Genomic DNA, 21,910 nt, shown 5'->3' on the forward strand with positions numbered 1-21,910 from the left:
TCTGCTGAGTTAGGAACCCCCATAATGAAAATTTGAACCTTAAAAAGCATTACAATACATTAATTATTACTGCTTTCTTGATATTTTCTGTGTACAATAACATAATAATTCTTGTTCTGCTGTTATTGTTTATTTCCTGACATATTTCCTATACTATGCACTATCACACTGCAGTCCATGACACACATTACAACACAACCATCACCGCGTCGGACACTGGGACACCTCCAACTCCTTGGGCCCATCCACCGAAAATAATAGTTTGACCTTTGACACACAGGCTTAAGGCTGAATTGCCTAAAAGGCAATAACCAAAGTCCTTCACATTTTTTTTCTTTTGAGTTTTGACAGGTGTAGAATATTTCAATCCAGTGAGATAGAAGATGAAGCCATTTTATGGGCTTTTTAGAAGCAACAGAGACAAGAGGTCAAGGATTGGCAGACCTTAATCTGGAGAACTAAAGAACTTAATTTTTTTTTGGGGGGGGGGGAGGAGTTAGCCTACTGGGGCACAGGTCGAACAACCCACAACAGGGCCAAGGGGGCAAAAAAATTTTAATAGAAAGAAATTTAAAATGTAAAAAGAAAAAGTTATGTTAACCTACACCACGAAGATGCCAGAAAACCAGCTTTTTAAAGTGAGACATTGAATGAGTGTGGAAACACAGAAGAAGACAGAGCATTCCACAGTTTGGCTGTGCGAGGAAAGAAGGAGGTACTATAACGGGTTATTCTAGTGTGACCGACATCCACAGAGAAACGGTGGGGCACCACGGGTAAGATGTGTGTTACGAGCCCATGGCCTTGCCGGCGGTACACAGGATGCCAAATCCACCGAACATTGCCCGTTAAAGTACCTGTAAGAGAGAGAGAGTGAAGCAACATTGTGGCGAAGAGAAAGGGAAGAGAGATCATCAAGTAAAGGAAGGGAGTCAATAAGACAAAATGCCTTTGATTCCACCCTATCTAACAGTTGGACAGAAGAAGAGCCACCCCAGATATGAGAGCAGTACTCCAATTTTGGACGAATGAATCTCTTATATACTTGAAGCAACTGCTCAGGAGTGAAGTAGCTACGGCATCTGTACGGCATTCCCAGCTTTCGGGAAGCAGCTTTCGCAATGTTGTAGGGGTCAGTCCTATGAAAATGGATCAAACATGATAGCGAAAAAACAAGGGAGTGCAAGCACGACTTCTAGCTAAAAATCCCTGTGCACTCTTTGTGCCTTGTGGTGCACATACCCTGAACTTCTTTTATGGATTTTATTTACAGTAGTTATTTATTTTTTTATGTAAAGCTAGAGCTCCAAGATACAAACAAGAGCACTATAACAAAACAGCACTCTACAGGGTAGCTCTGACTGGGGTATATATTACTGTACAGTACAGGTACACTAAAAAACAAGATGTTATTGCACTGTAAAAACATGAATTCCTCATCACTAAATTTATGTCCAGTTCATTATGGGTATTTTAATTTTCAAATGGTATTTTAATATCAATCAGAAACTAGGGTCAATTTATACAGTTCTGTACAGTATATTGTAAGAGATAAAGGATAAATCAAGGATTTTTGTGCAAAAAGTCGGGGTTCAATTTGTACCTGAGATCTGTTATGGAATACTCTTGCAGGCAGGCCTCACTGGTCACTTTTTGAATGATTTATAGATCAAATATTCTTTTCTTTTCTTCTTTTTAAGCCAAGAGTAGCACGAAAATTGAGGTCGACCACTAAATGTTTCACTTGACCCCAAAATATTGGAGTGCGCCCTTAAAAGTTTGTCTCAGAGCCACTGGCAACTTCAGAATCTCCCCACATTGAGCTCTGTTATACTTTATGGTCATTAGAGTCTAATATACTATTCCAGCAGATATGTGTAAAAATATGAACGATTTGTAACCTTAATGATAAAAGCATGAAATTTGGTACAGAGCTGGGGAAGGTATAAAGAAAGATTTTTGGCTATAGGGCCACTCGAGATTCTTCCTGTGATGGTCATGGTGGCCAGTTTTGTTCTACCATTATGGCAAAATCAATTATGTGTCATAATTTTAAAACTAATCAAGATAATCATGTACAGTTCCTCCCCGACTTATGACGGGGTTAGGGACCCAAATCCAGGTCGTAAGTTGAAATGGTTGTAAGTCGAAAATGCTTAAATAATACATAGAAAATCTAAAATGGATGTCTCTTTTTCTTCTCAGCACCACAAAACTCTCACTTTTAAGCTTGCCAACCATTTTAAATTGAACTACAAACAAAAATTTTGTCAGTACAGTGGGGTATGCTATAACGAATCTAATTGGTTCTAGAACCTCGTTCGTTATAGGATTAATCAGTTCCAGGCCCCCAAATACAACCACTTAACACTGAAAAAATTCTGTGGAGCATGCAGGACAGGAGGCAGAGGGGCAGGGGGCAGGAGAGAACTATGGAGAAGAGGTGGAAGGAGAGGAGTCATCCTTCCTAGCCCTCTTTGGTGACTGTCTTACAGGCACTTTGTCTGTAGGGTCTTTTGTTACCTTTTTAAAGAAGGAATCCAGGGTTGGCTGCTTCAACCTTGATTTCTGGACCTTCCAAAAGTAGTTAATAACATTGTCATTAAACACACTGATGGCCTTTTCCACAGAACCAACATCAGGATGATAATCCTCAGCAAGCTTAGACAGTTTCTCCAGCAAAAGAATGCATCCTTGAGATCTTTGACTGGAATGATGCGGCTTTCCTCCTTGTCCTCATCCTCCCCTGACTCCTCAGAAGTTAAGCTCTGCTTCAGTGTCTCATTTTCTTCTTTGTGAAGCTCAAGCAGCTCCCCAGTGGACAGTTCCTTACTGTGCTCTTCCACCAACTCCTCAACATCATCATCATCCACTTCCAGGCCCATGGAATTGCCCAGAGACACAATTTCATGAACAACAGCCTCCTCTTCTAACTCTTCAAAGTCTCTTTGAAGCACACATTCAGGCCACAATGGCCTCCAAGCAGCACAAAGACACCTCACAGTAACCTCTTTCCAGGCTGAGGTAATTAAAAAAACAGCATCTGCTATATTGAAGTGACTCTTCCAAAATTCCTTCAAACTAACATCACTGGAAGAAGTGGACGCAAAACATTTTCTAAACAGTGCCTTTGTGTACAGCTTCTTAAAGTTAGAAATTACCTGTTGATCCATGGGCTGGATGAGAGGTGTTGTGTTGGGTGGCAAGAAGTGCACAGTGATGAAGTTGAACTCCTCTGGCAATTCAACCATCAAATTAGGAGGGTGGGCTGGTGCATTGTCCATCACCAACAAAGTTTTCAGTGGAAGATTATTCTCCCTGAGGTATTCCCGAACACTGGGTCCAAACACCTCAATCACCCACTCAGAGAATAAACTCCTGGTCACCCATGCCTTTGGGTTTGACCGCCACATAACACCAAGGCGGGTCTTCCTAATGTTTTTGAAAGCTCTGGGGTTTTCTGCATGGTACACAAGGAGTGGCTTTATTTTGCAGTCACCAGAAGCATAAGCACAAAGAAGGAGGGTAAGCCTGTCTTTCATTGGCTTATGGCCAGGGACAGAAGTTTCCTCCTTGGTAATGTATGTACGGCGAGGCATTTTTTTTCCAAAAAAGTCCAGTTTCATCACAGTTGAATACCTGCTGAGAAACAAAGCCTCCCTCTTTAATCACATTAAAAAAAATGTCATGGTGTTCCTTAGCTGCTTCCTTATCTGCACTAGCAGCATCACCATGTCTCACAACACTATGTTATTTATTTCTCCTTCTGAAACCGGTAAACCACCCCTTGGTACCCCTAAACACTGGCACAGCACTATCACTTGCACTGGGAGTCTTGGCTTTAAGGTCCTCAAACAATTGTCTGGCCTTCTCACAGATTATAGCTTCACTAATGCTATCACCTGCCATTTCTTTCTCCTTTATCCACACTAAGAGTAAATTTTCCGTCTCCGCAATCACATCACACCTTGCTTTGCTAAGTCTAGAGATTCCCTGAGCCACTTGCACAGTTTTCAACTCCTCTATATTCTTCAAAATCGTACATACAGTATTGTCGATTTAGCCATCCCATACTCATCACTAAGTTTCGCAATGCTTGTTCCATCCTCACGTTTCTTCATGATTTCTTTCTTAGTTTCAAGAGTTATGAGCTTTCTCACTCGCTTTGGACGATTCATTGTTTCAATTGTACACTTGTATAACAAAATATTTATACAAATAACTCTATTTCCACATCAAAAGACGAAATTTCAACAATAACAGTGGTGCACTGGCTACATAATGAGACAAAGATGGCGCCTGACTCTCTTGTTGTGGGTCGCGGTACAACAATATTCATGCGCCAAGCGAAATAGTCCCGTATTCATCCGCGTTCGTTGTAGGAGTTGCGTTCGTTATAGCATTCTCAATTTTATAGGTAAAAACGTTCGTTATAGGAATATTCGTAGTAGGATCCGTTCGTTATAGCATACCCCACTGTACACTGACGTTGGGACTCGAAAATACGTAATTTGACAAAATTTTGGTACGACTGAGGCAGGTCGTAAGTGCGGGTAGTCGTAAGTTGAGTAGGTCGTAAGTCGTGGAGGAGCTGTACTTGAAGTGTCTATACCCATGTTTTAGGGTCGAGGAGTGCATTAAAGCAATCATAATTACAGTAAAACCTCGATAAATCGGACTTCAATATATCGGAAATCGCTTTTTTCGGACTCTGAAATGCTCTGGTCACCAGAAATAATAAAAAATAAATACAAAATAAGAAATGGGAAAGATTAAATACAAAAAAAATCTTATGAAATGAACAACACTTACTGAATACTGTACAGTGGTTTAATCAGATTTGTTATAGGCTTACTGAGAACTAAGACACTTGAGTATGTAAGCAGGTTGGGGGCTGATCAGGTGTTGCTGCATTCGTCAGGTTTATTTATTTATTGATTCAGTATTATATTCTCATATGATTGACCTCTTATAGTTTATGGTTCATCATGATTAATTTAACATCTTCAATAATAGAGAAAAAAAACAGTACAGTACTGTATGTAATATGTAATATGACTTGAAAATAAAAGGATAAACTGTATCAGAAGGTTGTTTACCCAGATGTGTTCGTGTGACAGCTTTCAATAAACCAGCTTACAACAGGGCGCCACTATAACACATTGTATAGTACGTATTTGATATGAAGATACTTTCTTAAAAATTTTATTTACTACCTTTGAGTATTATATGATGACTCAGTTTGGCGACTTGTACAGTGAGTTCTGCTATAACGCGTGTTATGACAACGCGAATTGGCTCTAACGCGATTTATGAATAGAGGAACGATATTTGTATAACGCGAACGCTTTTTTGCTGTAACGCGATTTTTGCTTACTATTTCTCCAATTTTGTGGCATTAACTGTGAATGTGGTAAAGAAGAATATCTCCAAGAAGCGTTCTGGTGATCGCATTCCCGGTGATGATCGTAAAGGAAAGGCTATAACCCTTGAAGAGAAGCTTGATGTTATCAACCTCAAAATCACCCTTCTTCCCCATCAAGTTATATTCATATTTTTTCACGGTAAAGTGTTACATTTACTGCATGATTTCATTATTAGATATGAATGTAAGATTTATTTAGACTGTGCTATCCTTTGTGTTAGGCTAACTACGAAATTTTTTTCGATTTCGAGTAGTAATCTGCACCTAACCCTATTTTCTCCATAAGCCCTGTTATTTCTATTACGCGAATTTCTATAACACGATGTTTTACAAGAACACAACTATCGCGTTATAGCAGAACTGACTGTACACTTAGACAAGTGATAATGAATAAACCAGGGTACTGTACTGTATATGCAGATGCATAATACTTTACACTGTAATAGTATTTATTAGTGATGATAAATACACGACTGTACTTTACTAATTTACTAAGTGTTGAAGACAGAGATTGTGGTAAGCCAATCAGCTGTTTGCTCTTTGCAATCAAATGAGTATGAAATGACATGTTCAGTGGGCGAATGGAAATAAAGTCACAGGAAAAAAGTCACATGACTTGTACCCATTGACAGCACAAAATAAATATGAAGGTATTGCGCATAGGTTAGGTTAGGTTAGGTTTGGTTTGGTTTTTCTGTCCCATTTTTTCTGTGACTCTTTTCTTGTGACTTTTTCCTGGATTCGTTCAGTGTGGGATTCTTTTTTCATGAAAACTGATTCCTTTAGGATAATATTTTATCAACATGGCTCCAAATGATCCTAAATTATATGAGAATTGTGATGGAATTGCATAAAGAAGTGTTAAAGGAATCTTGTGGGAGTGAGGGGGATGGAGCCACCCACCCATGCTACCCCCCTCCCCTCTGCCAGCTGATCCCAAATAAACACTCGTCTTCCACATACAATATACTCCTACACTTATTTACTCTTATTTTTATCTGTATAGTACTGTACACTATACAGTACAGTTTTCTCTTTATTCATAAGACAAATCATCTCGGTGACAACAGATTTGCTGACAACCAGACTTATATGTCTGATTTTTAACCTAGAGAGTTCTGTTTCATATTTGTTTTTTGTGATATAATATTCTTTAATAACCTTGTTATACATTTAAAGACTTTAGTTGTTGAAGTGCAGTAGTAATATGACAATTAATTTTCTTTAAACAGTTTAGATAAGCAGTGTTATCTCCAACTCCCCCCAGCATTTTAGCTTGAGGTCTGTGTAGGTAACATTACAGTACTTAACACCCCCTGCATACAGTATTATTAGCTCTTTTCGGACTTTCGCTTTTTTCGGACTGTGGTCTGCCCTAATTACTGTAGTCCAATTTATCTAGGTTGTACTGTAGTGTATTGTGTGAGTTTATTCTATGATCATATATACTTCTGGTCAGTATACTTTTTTTTTTACATCTGGGCAAGAATGATTGAGGAATTTGAGGTCTTAATGGAAATGAAGAAGTCACAATGTGACAGTCCTCCTAAACAGATGCAGTATATCCAGAAGGCATACTTTACCAATGTGCAGTCACTCAAAAATGCCATCAATGAATTGAGAAATCCCTTTACTGACAACAGCACAGATCTTCTGGTGCTGCACTGCAGAGACCTGGCAGACCCTGCTGTGGCAGAAACTGTATGGAACCTGGAGAAATTGGGACAAGAACTGTATGATTCCTATTTTTATCGCTTTGCTAGGCAGTGGCCAGTATGGGGGTGGTGATAGGAATGTTGTTTGTTGTACCAAGCGAACAGGCGCTGACTCAGTCCTACTATAATGAAGCCAGGGGGTAGACTATGCAGAATCAGCTTGATGTATCTACCCGGACGCTAACATATAACCACCAGTATGCCCTAACTGCTCGCCCTAAACACACCGAGGCTTTCTGCTCTGAGCCAGACCTGCAATACATAAGTGTGCTCGTAAGCCTATTATGTTTCATTGAGGACGTGAAGAATATTAATTGAACAACTTCTGATGATATGCAACTTATATTGTGTTACTATTAATATAATGTATTCATTTATGTGATAATATTAAGAAAATGTATTCATATATTATATGTCACTGAGCCATCAGTTCCCTCTTGTAAATTGATTATTTGTATGTGACAGGTTTGACCGAAATAAACAGCATCGAGTTGATGTAGCAATCACACCTATGTCAAACACCATCTTGTAGATGTGGCTAAGCCTATTGCTGATCCCATCACATGCAACAATCTTCCTCTCTTTTGTCAACCTCTAGTCAGAGCAAATTCTAAAGATCAACAAGTGTTGTCTTTGAAGAATGACTGTTGTCTTTTCTCCAGACTTCATATAACTTCTCAAGTGCGAGATGGAGACTTTGACAAGTTCTTTGAGCATGAAAACCAATCCTTTCTTTCTGCACTGTTGTAATTTGGTAAACTGAGATAGGGAATTAAATCAGATCTTATGGGATGTTTGGAGGATCTAGTTGACGAACCTGACTTCCTTATTTCCTTCAATTACTCAGACTGTCCCCAGTCACCAAGGTAACCATAAAATCACCACTTGGCCGATGGACAACTTTTGTAACCCCCTCTATACCTGAAGAAGTAAAATTACCTCGGTAGGACGAGGTTTAGCTTCTCAAGAGGAGTGGAAGCTGGAGGATAGAGCCTCACAACTTTCACCTACTCCCAAATAGCTCGCATGTCTACTCTGGTTGAGGTCTGGTCTCTGGCTTGGCCACCAGCACTGTCACAGATGGGCGGTCGAACAGGAACAAAGTCTGATTTGGTGCGCTACTTGGAAGATATTATTCCAGTGAAAGAAAATGGAAAATGTGTCCAGCCCCACTGTGCAGGCTGTTCCTAGATGGTGCTGCTATTGTTAACACTCATTGACCAGGCTCTGCAAGGACTTTTCAAGATTATGCCAATAACATCTCTGTGCCGTATATCATTGGACATCATCTGGGACGTGTATCTGCCTGACAGCTTGAAATGAGATACTTGCAGAAAGAGAGGAAAGGGAGTTAGGAGACATGTTGAAGCATGTAGTGCAGTCCCTGGGAACTGGTTGGAGTTTCTATGGCTCGATGACAAGACAGAGCTATTCCCCTGGCTAGCACCGACTGCTGTCGGAATTGAAACTGATAAGCAGATCATCACTAAGCACATGCTGATGTGCTTTGCTCCTGTTGTCAGGTTGACATCTCAGGTCTCGCTCCATTCACACATGAAGAGGCAGACACACGCCTACTACTACACCTGGAAGATGCTGTGAAGAAAGGCCACAACAAGGTGTTGATTTACACGGTAGATACAGATGTCGTGGTTCTGGCTGTAACAGCCGCCCAGTGTCTCAACATTGATGAATTTTGGGTTGCCTTCGGAGTTGGGAATAACTTCATATACATTGCTGCACAGGATATACCAGGAGCACTGGGACCTGATCAGTGTGCTGCCTTGCTGATTTTTCATACCTTTACTGGGTGCAATGCAGTTTCCTACTTTGGAGGTAGAGGCAAGAGGACTGCATGGGAAACTTGGAATGCCTATGGAGGTGTCACTGCAGCATTTTGTGCCTTAGCTGCTAGACCAAGCCCTGAGTCAATAGAAGAACACATGGGACTATTGGGGCACTTTATTGATGTCCTATATAATCGCATTAGTGATCAGAAGTGCCTGAACCAAGCCAGGAAGCAGCTAATCACCCAGAAAGGCAGGTCTCTGGATGGTTTACCCCCAACACGGGCTGCACTTAACAGCACGCCAAACGAGCTGCCTACCAAGCTGGATACTGCTGATCCCAGATGATGGCTGCAAAGTCAGAGTTTCCTTTACCATGTGAATGGGGCTGGATGAAGAAGAGCAGAGGGAGGCTGGGAAATATGCTGAACAATGCTGCCAGAAGCCATGCAAGCCTGCAGTGAGCTTTTGTGGTGTGGATGTGAGAAGGGATGCAGAGGTCTTTGCAAGTGCATGAAGGCAGCCCTCCCATGCACAGCTTTTTGCCAGTGTGATGGATCCTGTGCTGACTGAGTTAGAGACTGGAATAAAGTATGAAATGTTGTATGACCATTTATAAAAACATTCAGATCAGCTGTACATTACAATAAAATGATTATTTTTGCCCATCAAATGAAGTTAACCTAATAGACTATGGGCAGCAAGTGGCAGCCATTTTGGAAAATGGCCACCATTGCTCTCACGAGTCAAATCTGCGAGGTCCCTATGGCTAAAATTCTTTAACCAGGTATACCCAAATTACGTGCCAAATTTCATGCTTTTATCATCAAAGGCATACACATATCTGCTGCATTAATATGATAATGCTAAATTATCTTGAAGTTTTATTCTAGGTGATGTAAATGTATACAAACTTCCTCGAGCTGATGTGCCAGAAGACCCCTTGCCTGAGTCAGCCAGACTGATAAAACTTAAGCACAAAGAGGAAATCAAAACTGAAGGAGCAACACTCATGTAAGAAAAAAAATTTTTGAACTTGTAAAATTTTTAACATAAGCTGTGCATTCCTTGTGCAGTATTTATCCAGAATTGAGAATTTTCCATATGTGGCCATTAAAGGTTTCATGACTTCCTAGTTTCTACAGTTATCCCATTGAATGATTCCCAAATTTTCATCAGCTTGAATCTTTGTGTTTGGCTGGGTTCTTTATACCACTAATAAATGAAGTAATTTTAACTGTTACCATTGTTCATCTATTAGAGATTATGACTGCATCAGGTTCCCAGGTGCCATTATTGTTTCAACAAGTGCTGTGTTAGGCTATGCTATTGGGGAACCATGGCACATACTGTACTGTACTGTAATGTACTGTACTGTATTGTATTGTATTGTACTGTACTATACTGTACTTATGCGACATTCTTTAATACCGTAATATATTTAATGTTCCAGAACATAGATTGGATTTTATGTTTTCTGGCTACCGGGTAATTTATCTGCTCACATTTTTTTTTTTGACTGTATCCCATATCAGAGTCTGACTGGGATCTTTTCATTAAGCTAGAAGTCTCCAAGTTGAGTTACTGAAAAGTGGTTTCAACTAAGGAAGTACTGTGCTACCGTATTCCTTACCAAAGTTAAGATGTTGGATGGTGAGTTTAGTCTAACATTGTGCCAAAACTCTTTATTTTAGAATGGCTGTACCTTATGGCCCACAATTATTAATATACCTGGTGTCAAAAATCTCACCAATGGTGATTGAAGATTAGCAATTGAGTCGTTGAGTACAGTAAACCATCACACTTCCTGACTTCTCAGATCCAGATTTCAGTTGGTCCGGACAACATCTGGATGTGGCAAGTTCCTATCCGGTCTCTCTCTCAGTCCGTATGCTGTGTTTACTCCCCTGGTGCTACAATGGACCTAGTCCGCATCTCCCACCACTAGTCACAGCGCTTATCCCTCCTCATTCTCACTTGTAGTCTCGGTGTGTATACACCATCTTGCTACCTCTAGATCGCATCCTTTTGTTGTTCCTTGTGTATTTTGTGCCTTGTGACTGTTGTGTAGTGATGGCACCCAAAAGGAAACACACACACAGCTTACTGTAGCTCATAAGCTGGAGTTGTTACAGAAGTTAGAGAGTGGTTGGTCTGTAGCAAGATGCTGTAGCAAATATGGCGTCCTTAAGCAAACGGTGTCTGATACACAAAAGGCTAAGGGTTCCTTGCAGTCATTTGCAATGAAATATAGTTTTGATTCTTCATCCTCTAAGATGACTGTTGGAGACCTCAAACTATATTAAAAGTAAAAGGAGGGAAGTTAAAATAATAGTGTACTGATATACCGAACAGTAATAACAACAATACTGTCTATAGAGTAATAAACTAAATACTATATAATTATTATTATTGTTGTTGTTATTACTGTATTATTTAATACCATTAATATTAATATCATATTATTATTGCTTTTACCCCTGTCAATAAAGTCCTTGCACAATATTATGATTATCATTAATGCGTCTTCAATGGGTTGATCCGGACATTTGCGACATCAGGACACCCTCTCCCCCTCTAATTGTCCAGAAGTGGAAGGGTTTACTGTACATTTAGTTAAGCTGTTATTACCTAAGACAGTGGCTCTTACCCTTCTTATGGTCGTGCTCCCTACAGCAGTTGGTCTTCATCTCCACGCCCTCCTCCTTCCTTCATATAAAATTCTAAATCTAAAAATTCTAAAGCAATTTCCTCTTGAAATAAATAGGAGAATTGAGAAACTAGTTTTTCATTCTTTACTTTAATAACTTTAATTATTCAAAAGAGCCTGCATAAGCAACTCGCAAATAAACAACGTATTTAGTGAGAACACATGTAGTGAGATTTTTTACACTGCTTCTGAGCTACCAGATCCCGAATACGTGGCCGCGTGCCAGAGAGCACAGCTCAAGTCCCCTTCAACGTTAAGCTTGTTTCTGTATTTGGTCTTGACAGCAACCAGCGCAGAAAATGCAGCCTCGCAAAGATACGTGGATCCAAACATCGTCAGAATCCGAACAGCTTGACATGAGACCAGGGGGTAAACAGGAAGGTATTTGACCCAGAACACCCCCAGATCCAGAGTTTTGAAGTCGTCCTCAGCTGAGGAGTTGAACTGCAGCTCAAGGAACTCCTCCTGGACTTCATCCGAAACATCAGCTGCCTCACATTTGAATGGGTTCCTGATGAATATCGCGACCCCCCCCCCCCTAGAAATTAGGGGGGGGGGGTGCCCCCCTGGTTAAGAACCACTGATCTAAGAGAAAATCAAAAATAAGGATTACTAAAATCTGTATACAGTGGTCCCTCGGTTAACGAATGGTTCGGTTAAAAATACTTTGGTTAGCGAATTACCTTCCATAAGACTCTTCAATTCGGTTAACGAACAAAAATTCAATTAACGAAATCCTTACGAACATCACGTTTTGTTGTGAGCATCAGCTAATGGGCTAGTCTGCCAATTCAGTAATCTGTTCTATGTTTTATTCGTTTCCAGTGGAGTAAATGTCAAGAAAATTGTGCACTTTAATATTTGTGTATTTTTTGTATTGAAATTATTGGTCATTCTAAAATTTAGCCATCCAAGCTCTGTCTACATAAAGTTTTTCAACGAATATTTTTGGCTCAATATATGTAACTTTATTCATTTATTGAAACTCATTTACGTGCACACACTGTCGTAAGGGAAAAGCTGTACTGTACATGTAATCAAAATAATGCACAAAATGATTACTAAAATTTTAGTCTAGTGCAAACTATTGCATGTTTACATTCAAATTAATCATTATCTTATAAGAATTCCAGCAATGTAAATTATATTCTCCCCGGTCACTTCTATGAAATTTTATAAGCAAAAAAAAAAACTTAATCTAAAGGACATAAATAAACAAATAAATACTTCACTAGACCTTCGGGCTAACTGTCAAACATGTCACTGTCACCCCTCCCTCCCTCCCTCCCTACCCCCCCTCCCAGCCAGGGTTTGGTGGTTTTCAGTAGGCTTTAAGTTTTTATCTTATATAATATCAGAGACTAAAGTTAGGAGAATATAATTTGCATTGCTGGAATCCTTGCAAGACAGCGAATAATTTGAATATAAACGTCATATATTTTGCAAAAGAGATAAAAAAATTTGTACATTAGTGTACAGTACTGTAGTACATTTTATAATGTAAAGTTTTTCAACTGTATTTTTGGGTAGATTTACATAAATTTCTTCATTTATTTTTATTCATTTACATGCACACACCATACTAAAAGAAACGTAACAGAAATAAATGACTTAAGTGCAAACCTGTACTGTACTTGTACTAAATGATTATGGTACTAAGATTGTTATGTCTAGTGCAAATTATGGCTTGTTTATATTCAAATTAATCACTATCTTACAAGAATTCCAGCAATGTAAATTACATTCTCCCAGGCCATTTTAGTGGCATTTTATAAGAGAGAAGCTTATTCACTTAAGGACTGATAAATAAACACATGAGACCTTGGGTGCCAACTGTCAAACAGATCACCTCACCTCCCCCATGCTCCCTCCCTCCTTCCCTCCCTCTCCCCCAACCAGGGTTTTAGGCTTATAGCTTTTATCTTATATGATATTTCAGACTAAAGTTAGGATAATATAATTTGCATTGCTGGAATCCTTGCAAGACAGCGAATAATTTGAATATAAACGTCATATATTTTACACGAGAAAAAAATTAATCACCTCTATCACATTACAGTAGTGATTTAAGAGTAAGAGTGTATATGTACGTATATATACAGTAGTACCCCGATTTACGCAGTCAATTCAACCCACAGGGTACCACGGAAAGTGAAAACCACGTAAAGTGAACAACAGAACATATGGGATTAATTCCAATAGAGACTGGCCCGACCCCCAAACTCCACTTTTTGACGACACAAAACTATGTTGTAGTAAAAATATTATCTTAACTTTATGATGGTATGCACACACAATTAATATAGAAGAGATTAGGTTAGGAAAAATAAAGGTAAGATTAGGAAAAATAAAGGTTAGGTTAGGAAAAATAAAGGTTAGGTTTAACATTTACGTTAGTAGAAGAGATGGATCGGCATACGGGGATGGAGGCTGGTTCCGAGGCAGAGGGCAGATTACTGGCCCTCAGGTGAATCACCATCACTAGGTGAATCACCATCACTATCCACCATAGTTGTCAGGGCCTCCCTGACAAATCCCTCAAAGTTACCTTCATTGTCACTATCATTGGCTTGGGCTGGCTGTGGTGGGTTGCGGGCGAAGAACTCGGTAATGCTTCTTTGACGGCTAGTGTTGATGTTGTCTTGATACACCTTGATGTACGGCTCCATAGCCTGCACCAGCCGGGTATGGAAGACTTCATAGCGGTCATCGTCATGGTCGTTGGAAAGGAAGAGCTTCAGTTTCTCTGCACACTCGATGGCACCCTTAACATTACTATGCGTTAACTTGTGTTCTTCTGGGGTTGACGCACCACCTGCCTCTTCACTGACGTGATCATCTTCCAACATCTCGTCGGCAGTCATTTCAGGATCTCTGATCACCTCCAGGATGTCTTCGTTGGTGGTATCGGAGAAGCCTTTAGCTGTAATACTGTGCGCAGCTTCTCTTGCAAGGTCCAATGCCACTGTAACAGACTGAACCTCACCAGTCACAGGTTGACACCGCCTCTCACCTGGGATACCATGCAACACATGTCTCCATGCGTGACGAATCGTAGCTACATACAGCTGATCCCATGCCTCCACCAAGAAGTCCACAGCTTGTTTGACGTTAATTTTTTTACAAAACTGTTTGACAAGAACTTCTTGATTCACCACCTGTTGTTCCTTGTCCTCGTCGCTTTTGCTCTCGCTTTCGGTGTCACCCAGCTTATGCAACACATCCTTGGTGTTGGTACAGTCGTTCAGGAGCTTAAACTTCTTTGCAGAGTATGCAGCTTTCACGTTGCATATCAACTCCTGGTCCATGGGCTGGATTAATGTCGTAGTGTTGGGAGGAAGGAAGACCACTTTTACGTTGGGGTGACGATCCATAAGTACTGGCGAGTGTCCTGGTGCGTTGTCAAGGAGCAACAGAATGTTGAATGGAACATTCTGTTGCTCGCAGAATTTCTTCACGTCAGGAACGAAACAGTCATCAAACCAGGAGAGTGACAGAGCAGAGAACATCCACGCCTTACGTGAGGTCAGCCAGTGGACATTAATCTTGCTCATGTCCACATTCTTGTAGGCATGCGGCTTGCGGGCTGTATGGATCACCGATAACTTGAGTTTACAGGTACCGGAGGCATTGGTGGTAAAGAGGACGGTCATGCGCTCCTTCTGCAACTTCCGGCCCCGAATCTTACTGGTAGTCTGGACAACGAAGGTCTTGGTAGGCAGCTTTTTCCAAAATAGACCGGATTCGTCCATTTTGAACACCTGGTTGTCGGTGTACTGTCCTTCCTCCATAACCTCACGTAAGAACGGAGGAAAATCTCTAGCCGCCACACGGTCAGCACTCGCTTCTTCACCACCAATGTTGATGTTGGTGATCTTGTTCCTCTTCTTAAACCTATGCAGCCAACCAGAGGAAGCATTGAAGGGTTTGGGCTCTGCAATTCCCATCTTACGTGACACTGCTGTGTACAGTTCACGGGCGTACTCTTGAACGGATCGCGTGTCCACCGCCATGTTGCGTCGCGCCTGACGAATCAAGTAACTCACCAGCAAATTTTCAACCTTTAGCAGCACCTTGTTCTGGCAATACTTGATCATCGGAGCCCCTGCAGACATTGTGATTCTCATGTGTTCTTTGATCTTGGCTGCATCCTTCTTAATAGTACGAATCGTAGATTCGTTGACTCCATGCTGGAGCGCGTGATCTGCTTGACGTGTTCCTTTCTCCAAATCTTGAATGATCTTGTATTTCACTTCGTAGCTCAGGGAACGTCGTATCTTCTTTGGCTTAGGGCGACTGGGTCCAGGTAAGGCAAGGTTTCTCTCTGGGGGCGGTGGTCCAGCGGAAGTCATTTAACAGAACAATGGATGCACGTTTACACGGTGTGGCCTGGAGGGATGAAACTGACACGGCTGGGTCAAGCGTCGTCTTTCCTCCCTCCTGCGGGTGTACATGTCATATTACTTTAAACCAATCACAGCCAGCAGCCATATGACGTCACTGATAATGCAACAGAGACATCCACTGCGCAACCTTACCGCGCGGCTTGCCCAAGCGGGAGAAGGCGGGAGGGTCGAATCTAAAAATAGCGTCGCGCCAGACACTCTACGCATATATGGGTAGATGCATCGCGTAAAGTGAAAGTCCGGTTCTGGCGAGATACCTCGTAATTGTGGAATCGCGTAAAGTGAAACCGCGTAAAGCGGGGTATTACTGTATAGTGATTTAAGGGCGATTTAGGGGAATTTTAGGAGTGTTTCTGACTATGCGTTTTTGGCTTTACTTTGTATGTACTTTTCTGTGAGCTGGAACCAATTACTCAATATCCCATTGAAATAATGGATTCGGTTAACGAACGACTCTGTGGAACGAATTGTGTTCATTAACCGAGGGACCACTTTATATATATATACAGTGAACTCTCACTTTACGCGGTTAATTCAACCCACAGGGTACCGCGGAAAGTGAGAAACGCGTAAAGTGAACAACATAACATATGGGATTAATTGAAATAGAGACCGGGCCGACCCCCAAACTCCACTTTTTCAGACACAATACCTACGTTGTAGTAAAAATAACTTCTTAATTTTATGATGGTATGCACACACAATTAATAATTAAGAGAAATATCAATAATATTAGGTTTTTTAACACTTACACTAGTAGAAAAGATGGCTGGGCACACGGGGATGGGGGTTGGTTCCGAGGCAGAGGGCAGATTATTGGCCCTCACCTGTATCACTTGTATCAATTGTATCACTATCCACCACAGAGGCTTGCAGGGCCTCTTTGTTAAACCCCTCAAAGTCCATATAAGTCCATATCCTCACTATAATTATCACTATCACTGACTTGGGCCGGTTGTGGTGGGTGGCGGGTAAAGAACTCGGTAATGTTTTGATGACTGGGCGACCTTGTGCGCACCATTTTCGAGCCTCTTACACAACATGGCGGATGGCGGGAGGTTTGGATCCAAAAATGGCGCGGCTTGCCAGCCGCTCTCCGCGTAATGGGGTTCACGACCGCGGAATGTGAGCATGTTAGGTTCTGGCAAGGCACCGCGTTAACGGTGAACCGCGGAATGCGGGACCGCGTAATGTGAGGATTGACTGTAGTTAGCCTAACACAAAGGATGGCACAGTCTAAATAAATGTTACATTCATATCTAATAATGAAATCATACAGTAAATGTAACACTTTACCTTGAAAATATATGAATGTAACTTGATAGGGGAGAAGGGTGATTTTGAGGTTGATAACATCGAGCTTCTCTTCAAGTGTTATATCCTTTCTTTTACGATCATCACCGGGAATTCTATCACCAGAACGCTTCTTGGAGATATTCTTCTTTACCATATTCACAATTAATACAACAAAATTGGAGAAATAGTAAGCAAAAATCGCGTTATAGCAAACAAGCGTTCGCGTTATACAAATATCGTTCCTAATTCATAAATCGCGTTAGAGCAAATTCGCGTTATCAAAACACGCGTTATAGCAGAACTCACTGTACAAATTTTAGATTAAATGTAAGAATTTTGATTACAAAGAGCCAAAATTTTATCTTTTGTGCAAAATATATGACGTTTATATTCAAAATATTCCTGGTCTTGCAAGGAATCCAGCAATGTCAATTATATTATCCTAACTAGTCTGAGGTATTATTTATTACTATACCTTAAAATCTAGTGTTTTACCCAAACATTTCTCAGAGAGGGAGGAGCCAGCGAGCGTGGGAAGGGGGGGGGGGGGGTTGAGTCCATTATTTGAATGGACATTAACCTGGCGACTGCATTTCTCATAAAATTAAGATGTTATTTTTACTACAAAGTAGGTATTGTGTCGGAAAAAGTGGAGTTTGGGAATCGGCCCAGTCTCTATTTCAATTAATCCCATATGTTCTGTTATTCCATTTACGCGTTTATCGTTTTACACGCTACTCCGCGGGTTCAATTGACCGCGTAAATCGGGGGACCACTGTGTGTGTGTATATATATATATATATAATATATATATATGTATATATATATATATATATATATATATATATATATATATATATATATATATATATATATATATATATATATATATATATATATATATATATATATATATATATATATATGTATGTATGTATGTATGTATATGTATAAATGTATATATGCTGATAACCACAAGGAAAAAGAAAACACGAAGTTCCCAAGCGCTTTCGTGTAATTCACATCTTCAGGGATGAGTACAGACTAAAATAGAAGTGCAGAACAAGTTATATATATACAGAGGAGGGTGAGAACAAGTCCACAGAGGTCAAGTATAGGTAATGACCCTACTAATCTTTACAAAAGCACCGCAGCGGTCGGTAGTCAAGTCAGAGGGAAAACTGACCCAACCTTCTCACCTGGTTACAAATCTTCTTAATTACAAAATTGTCCAATTTGTACATACCGTTACTCAAATTCATGTTAACGGATTCGGTATGTTTAATGAGACTAGATTCTACAATGTTCCTACTGTCAATTGAATTACAAGGTAATATTGAGGAGGCATTATCCCAGTCAATGCAATGTTTATTATCCCTCAAATGAACGAACAGAGCATTGGATTTCTGGCCTGTCCTAACACTGTATTTATGTTGTTTAAGTCTAGTTACAAGATCTTTACCTGTTTGGCTTAAGTAAAACCTATTACATTCCTTGCAAGGGACTTTATAAATGCAGCCATTTGTATTATTGAGGGAGTTCTTGATTAACATCTGTTTAACAGTGCATGAGTTTTTAAATGCCACATTGACGTTCCAGGTTTTTAGTTGTAAAGGAATTTGAGAGAAATTTTTGTGAAATGGTAATACTAGGAGATTCTTATGGTCATGGGTGGGCTTGGGATCAGTTCTATATAAAGATTTCTCAGTAATGTTCAGGCATTTGTCTATGAAAGATCTAGGGTATTTAAGGTTTGAGCCAATATTATAGATATATTTATATTCCTCATCAATGAATTCCGGGCTGCAAATTCTCAAAGCACGTAAAAACATTGTTGAAAATTCTGACTGTTTGACTCTATTATGGTGGGCAGAATAATAATGAATGTATATACACACATTAGTTGGTTTTCTATAAATACTGAACTTAAAGGTGTTACGTATTCTGTGGATCAGACAGTCTAGGAAAGGCAATTTACAGTCATGCTCTAATTCCACAGTGAATTTGATCGAGGGGGCTAAGTTATTAAGTTGTGGCAGGAACGCTTTTATGTCCTCATTACTTGGCCAGAGACATAATACATCATCTACATATCTAAACCAGACTGCTGAAGGTGGTAAGATATTACTTAATAGTTTCTTTTCAAAGAATATGTTTCAGCATCACATAAAAGGACCTTTTATGTGATGCTGAAACATATTCTAAGCTCATAAATAATCCTCTCAACACTGTTAACACCCAGTTCAACAAAAAACTGAAGTCTCTTTTGAGAGGCAAAGCTACTCTCATTAAACATCTTACTTCAACGTCCCCTCCACTGCCATGCATGTACGGTTTAATCAAGACCCACAAGCCTAATAACCCAGCAAGACCCATCATTAGCTCAGCTGGGTCAATCTCTTATAAATTATCTAAATGGTTAGTTTCTTTACTAAATCCCCTAGTTGGCAACATTTCTAACTCTAATATTAAGAATAATATGGATCTGGTTGATAAACTCAATAACTTACACATTAATTATGATTTTAAACTGGTCAGTTTTGATGTAACATCACTCTTTACAAAGGTCCCAGTTGATGATTTACTGGAGTTCCTCATAGATTCCCTGGATAATATTTCATTGCCTGTCTCGAAAGATGACCTTATCGAACTCATCAAACTATGTATTAAGGATTGTAAATTTGAATTCAATGGAGAATATTATGCTCAAAAATTTGGCATGGCAATGGGTAATCCACTCTCACCTGTATTAAGCAACATTCTTCAGGCCGAATCGACGCTTGAAATTGTCAAACCACCCCTTGCTGGCTTAGAAAGGTGTCAGAGGTGTCTCAGATGTGGGGGTAGCAGCACTGGTACTGGGTATGGGTTCCTCAGCTGCAGGCATGAAGCGTGTGTGTAGAAACTTAGCTTTCTCCTGGATAAGGATAGAGTCCACTGCTACACCTTTCTGGTGCTGGTCCTCTATCCACAGAAAGCACTGGCACTTACAGCATCTTAGATATCTTTTTCCCTTTTCTTGATGGTACGTACAGTGCTTTCGTTCATATTTGGCTTAAGTTTGTATGTACTTTTTCTGTGAGTTGGAACCAATTGTGTTTGTTAATCGAAGGACCACTGTATTATTTTTGCATTTTCGACTTACGTCCAATTCAACGTACGACCTGGATTTGGGTCCCTAACCAGGTCGTAAGTCGAGGAGCAGCTGTATATATGCAGCTAACCCTCGACTTACGACATACTCGACCTACGACCACCTGCACATACAACCACCGCAGTTGGTACCCAAAATTTTTCAAATGGCATGCGTATTTTCTGGAACCGAAACGTTTCCGTCCCGTACGAGAGCGTCGCATGGGCTGGGTCGCCTCGTGGCTACAGCACCCACCCTTTAGAGCGCTTAGTTGGTGTTTGGCTGTCGTTGTTGTCAATAGTGATCGCGCTGTGTACTGATAATATTTTTGTGCTGGTGCTGCTCAGAAGAAAAGGAGACAGTCAATTACTTTTGAGACGAAAATGAAGATAATAATGCAGTATGAAAATGTAGAAACGGTATCAACCATTTCACGCGACCTAGGCTTCTCACACTCAACCATATCAACAATTTTGAAGGACAAGGAATGTATTCATGAGGTAGTGAAAGGATCAACACCTATAAAGAGAACAATAATAACGAAAAAGATACAAGGTCCTATTCATGACATGGAAAAATTACTTGTGATATGGATGGAAAATCAGGTACAAAAGCGTGTACCCTTAAGCCTTCTAGCCCTACAGGCTAAGGCAAGAAGCCTTTTCGAAAGCCTGAAGGAGCAGGCAGGAGATGAGTGCCACCAAAACTTTACAGCAAGTCATCGGTGGTTCCAAAGGTTTAAGAACCGCTACAGTTTGCTCCACTGCTTTCCACTATCTGTAACCAACACTTGTGTAGTTGACAAGACTATGATCCCACACTTCACTCAGCCTCCAAACCTTCCACGACCTTTCGGCTTCAAGTTACGTGAGGTTGTGAGTCTTGTCATCATCACCTCTCTCCTTGAATTTATTTATTTTTCATAAAATAATTTGTAGCCTACATACATTACTTTATTTTTATTTATTTATATATTTATTTATTTATTTATTTTCAAAGGGTTCTTATAAATCTCTCTTCTTACCAAAAAGTTTTCTGCTATCTATTCTTTGATTATTTTTATATGTGATCCAGGCAGTTTCAGCATGGTTACTCTTTTGTCCAGTGTTGCTTTGTTTTCACTGACTTCATTATTATTGGCCTCGAAGAGGGTTTATCCTTCTCCCCTCTTATTGTCTTTCTTAACCAAGAAAGCAGTAAAGGTTATGACACAACAACTGTAGTAATACTTACCTTCTTTTTTCATTTGTCAGCTTATTTACTATGGGACAGCCACATAACCCAGCAAGTGCTGTCTATGTACAGGCTCTTGAGTGTATTAAAGACAGCTGTCATTCTTTGCAACCTTGATTTGATCACACTTCTGAATTCATTCATTATGGCTTGTATTGCATATTTATTTAGTCAAAAGGATATGTCAGCTCTGGAAACATTTCAT

General features: G+C 40.1%; 1 protein-coding gene across 3 annotated transcripts in view; it reads left to right on the forward strand.

Annotated features, from left to right (window-relative positions):
* Positions 1–21,910, forward strand: part of LOC121855298 (endoribonuclease LACTB2-like) — a 100,620-nt gene that overhangs the window by 78,299 nt on the left and 411 nt on the right. For 2 of the 3 annotated variants that reach the window (XR_006086767.1, XM_042350176.1), the window contains one exon: positions 9,821–9,941. The exons of the other annotated variant lie outside the window; for it this stretch is intronic. Coding sequence is in view for 1 of the 2 variants with exons in the window: in XM_042350176.1 (XP_042206110.1) it covers positions 9,821–9,941 (121 nt within the window). In the remaining variant the exon portion in view is untranslated. The remainder of the gene's footprint in view (positions 1–9,820; positions 9,942–21,910) is intronic. 3 annotated transcript variants of the gene reach the window in all.

Source organism: Homarus americanus, unplaced genomic scaffold (assembly GCF_018991925.1).
Source record: "Homarus americanus isolate GMGI-L3 unplaced genomic scaffold, GMGI_Hamer_2.0 scaffold42050, whole genome shotgun sequence".
NCBI lineage: Eukaryota > Metazoa > Arthropoda > Malacostraca > Decapoda > Nephropidae > Homarus > Homarus americanus.